A 6,103-nucleotide genomic window follows, 5' to 3' on the forward strand; every position below is an offset into this window, starting at 1 on the left:
CGAAAAACCCTCTTCGGTTCCTAGCCGATGCGAGCCCATGTCTAGATACATCTGTTTGATATCCGAGGGAGATCTCGAACAGGTGAAAAAGGACTGCTGCTGGGAGAATAAAAAGGTGGTGATTCCAACCCTCGAAGAGGACATCACCACTCATGTGAAGGGGTTTTAGGTGTGTATACTTACCCTTTCATACTGGGTTCCGTCGATCCCATCATAATCGACTTCTGCCACTAATACCGAGTAACCCTATGCCAGATCTACCCCTCTTTTTGGCATATTGTCATTTTGCTCATATTCTTCTCGAGCAAGATCGAGGGGATGTCTTTCACCCTCGATCATCTCATTAGGCTATATAGCCTCCGTCTTTATCGGAGCGGACTGATAAGGCTTCAGCGCCGGGCCACGAAGGTGCTATTCTCAAGCATAGATGGGAACAAGGATCGAGGATGGATGTGCCGGTTTGTCCGAGTCAGGACCTCCGATTTAATCCCCGCCGAGAAGATGCCATTCCCCGAAGAATGGAACATGAAGCGTAAGTAGAACTTCACCGATAACATTTGATTACCTGTTATGTTTCCTTTACCTCTTCTCATCTATATTCTTCTTTATGGTGCAACTTCCCCCTAGTTTCCTGGTGCAGTCCCGTACCTTGCAGGTTAGGTTCGACAATTGGTTTCAACCTCCTCGTATGCTGAGCGCTCGTGGTGCGATTTGGCCAAGGGTCGATGGGAGGCCAAAAATCATGGTAAGTTCCCCTGTACATGTTCGATGATTTCCTATGAAATACTTCTTTTTAACTTGATTTCTTCTTACACAGGTCTTAGAGATAATATCGTCATGAGGTCGCCTCCCCTCGGGGAATAGGAGGCCCTGAAGCCGACTAAAGACAAGAAAAGGAGAAGGGCCTCGACTTCAGATACCCCAAAGCCCAAGAAAAGTAGGGCTCGAAAGTCGAAGACTGATCCCTCCGTTCTGTTTGTCGATGTAGACCAAACACTACGAGATGAGGAGGGAGAAGATGCCGACTGTCTGCTGGTGGCTCGGAAGAGGGAAAGCGTTGAAGCTTCGATAACTGCTGAGCCGGTGACGGTCGAGGAGGTTTAGCCCAGATCGAGGTGATCTCGGGGGAAGGTCCGAATAGAGTTCTCGAGTCACCGGCTATTGATGACGCCTCCTGTCGTGATGAGCTACCGGTGGGTGTGCCTGAAGGGTCTAGTTCTCAGGCCCTTCAAAGAGAAGAGAATGCCCCGAGTGACTTGCTCGGGGTAATTAATATTGATGATTCACCGCCTGGTCCCACGTTCTCCGAGGGTCAATTTCGGGATGCCCGGTCCATGGGAACCCCCAAAGTGGGGACGACCCCCGAAGGGGACGATATATTTCGTGGTTGCTTCACAAGGGTCGATGATGTTTCCAACCTTGACGCATCACTCATTTTTGATGAGGCTCAACGGTTTCGGAACCAAGTGAGTTTTAGCCCATGCTACCATGCTTGCGTTTGTTCTTATTTCTCTATGTCTGATTTCCTTTCTTTCTATATAGGCTACAACGCTCCATCGAGAAGCGTCTTCCAAGTATCGAGCTGAGTTGGCCCGATGTGCGGCTGATCTCAAAAATCTTACGAAGGAGAGAAACGCCCTCAAACTCCTCTATGTGCAAAAAAAAGAGGAGATCGTGAGCATTCGAGTCGAGTTGACAAGAGCTCATTGAGATCAGACCGAGCTCATTGATCGGGTAATGTAATTTTTTGGGAGCTTGTTATGTATTGACTTGATATTGGAAACTAATACTTTGATCCTGTAGGTTCAGCAGAAGGCCGAATTGGTTGAGCAGCTTCGTGAGGAGGCCAAGATGAAAGAGGCAGACACTTTGGGGTGGAAGCAGAACATGGACCGTCTCGCCTCGGAGAAAGAAATGGTTCGGGCCCAACTGTCTTCGGTAGAGCGTCAACTCCAAAGTGTGAAGGAGGAGAACTTTGCCCTAGCCCAGAAGGTTGAAGAGCTCAAGACTCGGTTGGCCGCTGAGCTTGCAAGGGCCATATCCGAGGTGGAGGTGCTCGTGGCCTCCTACCGAGCTGATGCCGAAGCCGCTAAAACTCGGACAAAGGAAATTTATGATGCTGCTAAGGTTAGATTGTCCCATGTTGCCGAGCACGCTAAGCGCCAGTCTCTAAGAGAGATTCTTGAGAAGGTGTGTGCTCGTGGCTTCGACCTCACGGCTGATATCGAGAACGCGAAGGTTTTGGAGGACGAGGCCGGAGCTTTGTTTTCGATGAGGAAGACTCTGTGAGTGGATCCGAGAGCAGAGATGAAGATGAAGCTCCCGAAGATGCGGCTCCCGAGGTGGACTAGGCACTTGGGATTTTTTTCTCCTTTTGTTTTTTGTGTAAGACCCTGAGTGGTCTTTGTAAATACTTTGCATATATGAAAGATTTCTTTTCTTTCCGTTTTGTTGATTTCTGATTTATGATAAATTCTGTTTTGCCTTTGCCTTGTGAAAACTTTATTGCAATCGGGTTACTGTAGCCTCTATAGTCGAGTGAGCAATAGCTCGAACTTAGAGTAGAACAAACCCTTAGGTTTTTTAGTTAAGCGAGGGTGAGTCCCCGAAATTAGCAATATGTTCGGGATTTTTAATTTCGGATGGATTGATTGAAGCCGTAAATTTACTGCTTTTATAGCCGAGTTCGAGTAAGTTTCGAACTCACAGTAACAGACCCCTTAAAGTTTTATGATGAATCGTCGAGCTATATTTTATTTGAGCTCGGAATAGTGGAACCCTTAGGTCCGAATTGAGTGATAATAAAATCTCGAACTCTAAGTGTATCGGCCATTAGGCTCTTTAGATTGGGCCGACATGGCCTCTAAAAGATGGCTATTTTTTTCCCCTTTTCAGCTTAGAAGACTTAGTAAAAAAAAAAATTCTTTATGTCTTGACACGTATTATTTACCCATTGGGTTGTTTGAGGGTTCAATGTCGATTGAAACCCCTTTGCCTTTTGTGCCTTAGCACGTTTGTGTTAAGATAATTGGGTACCTCTTTAAGGTTTTTCGAGGGCTGATTTTATCGAGGCCCTTTTGATTACATGCCGAGGGTAGCCTTTTTAAACTATTTTTTCAAAGAATTCGAAGGCCTATTTTTATTGCAGAATTCAGACATCTCCGAGCCGCTTTAATTTGGCCGTAGCATTTGGGTATGCCTCTTGGGCTTATTTCCCAATAATACTTCAAAGTTATTCGGAGTGTTAGTCCCCGAGAATGATGGCCTTGGCCTGTAGATCGAGGAGTGCCTCTTTGAAGTCTTATGAATTTGAGTTTAGATTACTCGAATATGTCGATCGTCGACGGCAGTCCCAGAGGTATATTTGCACTTGGCCCTTGAGGCATTTCTCACAAAATTATAAGTATGGAGCTTGTATAGTAGAAAATTTTCTTTGAGACACAAGATGTTTGATATAAAAAGAATGCTTCTTTGTATAATTTATACATGCGTACATGTTTTGCCATCAGGGCTCGACTAATCTGTACGGACACGGTTCATTCGACCATTTGGCCCATTACAAAGTTTCTCTATCGAGTCCCTTTGACACGAAGTATTTTCCTCGAAAGTATAACATCCGAGGGTGATTCCCCCCCAAGTATTTGAGGTTGATTGTAAAGAAGCCTTGGATACTGTTCAATGGTCCTCAGGTAGCACATAATTGTCGCTTCGTTAAAAACCTCTCTGGAAAAATCCACTTGGGACAAAACCAATCTAAGGGGAAAAAAAGTGCAACACATGCTTTAAAACCTAAGGTCTCGATATATTCGATCGATCATCTACAATGAGTTAGTGTCGAATATATAAATGAAAAAAGAGGAATAAAGTCATACCTTATCAATAATACCGTTTGAGAAGTGATATGTTCCAATTATTTGGCAGTTGTTCGTCGTTCATCGTGCTGAGCTTATAAGATCCCTTTCCGACGATGTCGAGGACTTGGTAGGGTCCTTCCCAATTTGGTCCGAGCTTTCCTTCATTAGGATCTCGAGTGTTGATGGTGACTTTCCTCAGGATTAAGTCCCCGACTCTGAAGTGGCGAAGGTTGGTTCTTCTATTGTAGTATCTTTTGATTTGTTGCTTTTGTGCAGCCATTCGGACGAGTGCGGCTTCTCGTTTTTCATCCAGTAATTCGAGGCTAGTATTTATAGTCTCGTGATTTTACTCTTTTATTGTATGTCAAAACCTGGCACTGGGTTCCCCGACTTCGACTGGAATCAAGGTTTCGAAGCCATATACTAAGGAGAACGGAGTTGCCCCCGTACTGGACTTTGACGTTGTTTGATATGCCCAAAGGACTTCGGGTAATATTTCTCTCCATTTCCCCTTAGCGTCATTCAACCTTTTCTTTAGGTTTTGGATAATTGTCTTGTTCGTCGACTCGGCTTGTCCGTTCCCACTAGGGTGATATGGCATTGATAATATCCTTTTTATTTTGTGGTCTTCGGGGAATTTCGTCACTTTGCTGCTGATAAATTATTTTCCATTGTCACACACTATTTCGGAAGGTATCCCAAATCGACATGCGATGTGATTCCAGATGAAGTCTCTAACCTCTTTCTCTCTCACTTTCTCGAAAGCTTGTGTTTCAACCCATTTAGAGAAATAGATAGTCATAAATAAAATGAACTTAGATTTACCTAGGGCCGATGGCATAGGACCGACGATATCCATCCCCTATTTCATGAATGGCCATTGGGATAGGACTGAATGAAGTTGTTCTCCGGGCAGATGAATCATCGGTGCAAACCTTTGACATTTATCACATTTTCGAACAAACTCCTTAATGTCTTTCTCCATGTTATCCCAGTAGTATCCTGCTCTAATGATTTTGTGAATCAGTGATTCGGCGCCGGAGTGGTTCCCACAAGTGCCTTCGTGGACCTCTCGTAAAATATAATCAATGTCTCCTAGTCCTAAGCATACTGCCAATGGTCCATCGAATTTCCTTCTGTATAATGTTCCATCTTCATCCAATGTGAATCGAGCGGCTTTGGTTCATAGGGCCCTCGACTCCTTAGGGTCCAATGGGAGCTTTCCGTTCTTCAAGTATTCAATATAGTTATTCCTCCAATCCCAGGTTAAACTTGTAGAGTTTATCTCGACATGACCTTTCTCGATCACGGATCTCGAGAGTTGAACGACAATCCTCGAGCTAATCTCATCTTCCTCGACCGATGACCCTAAAGTTGCAAGTGCATCGGCCTCATTGTTTTGTTCTCGAGGCACATGCTGTAAAGTCCATTCCTTGAAACAGTGCAAGGTTACTTGCAGCTTGTCCAAATATCTTTGCATTCTATCCTCTCGAACTTCGAAGGTTTTGTTTACTTGGTTCACCACCAGTAAAGAGTCACACTTGGCTTCAATGACTTCCGCTCCCAAGCTTTTAGCTAGCTCGAGAACTGCAATCATGGCCTCGTACTCGGCCTCATTGTTAGTCAACATAAAAGTTTTGATAGATTTCCTAATAGTGCTACCCATGGGCGGCTTCAAAACGATGCCTAGCCCGGACCCCTTCACATTCGAAGCATCATCTGTGAAAAGGGTCCATACCCCTGATGATGTACCTAATTTTAACAAAAGTTCCTTTTCGACTTCAGGTATGAGGGTTGGCGTGAAATCGACCATGAAGTCCGCTAAAATTTGAGACTTGATGGTCGTTCGGGGTTGATATTCGATATCGTACCCACTGAGTTTGACGACCCATTTGGCCAATCGGCCCGATAGTTCGGGCTTGTACAAAATATTACGAAGTGGGTAAGTGGTTAATACGCATATGGGATGACATTGAAAGTATGGTCTTAACTTTCTAGAGGCGCTTATAAGTGCAAGTGCCAATTTCTCCAATTGTGGATATCTAGTTTCTGCTTCTCCTAAGGTTCGACTTACATAATAAACGAGAAATTACGTACCTTTATATTCTCGAACTAGGACGTCACTTACCGCGATTTCCGATACTGCCAAGTACAAGTAAAGTTTCTCATCTGCCTTTAGAGTGTGAAGCTGTGGTGGGCTCGATAGGTACCGCTTCAATTCCTCTAATGCCTGTTGGCATTCCGGGGTC

At 44.6% G+C, this 6,103-nt stretch overlaps 1 protein-coding gene across 1 annotated transcript; it reads left to right on the top strand.

Moving 5' to 3' along the window:
- The first annotated feature begins 427 nt into the window (after positions 1-427).
- LOC138894719 (structural maintenance of chromosomes protein 3-like) lies at positions 428-2,289 on the top strand. Its single transcript, XM_070179447.1, has 4 exons — positions 428-458; positions 989-1,083; positions 1,543-1,674; positions 1,804-2,289. Exons 1-4 carry the CDS (start codon positions 428-430, stop codon positions 2,287-2,289), a joined length of 744 nt encoding a protein of 247 aa, XP_070035548.1.
- The last annotated feature ends 3,814 nt before the right edge of the window (positions 2,290-6,103 follow it).

Source organism: Nicotiana tomentosiformis, chromosome 6 (assembly GCF_000390325.3).
Source record: "Nicotiana tomentosiformis chromosome 6, ASM39032v3, whole genome shotgun sequence".
NCBI lineage: Eukaryota > Viridiplantae > Streptophyta > Magnoliopsida > Solanales > Solanaceae > Nicotiana > Nicotiana tomentosiformis.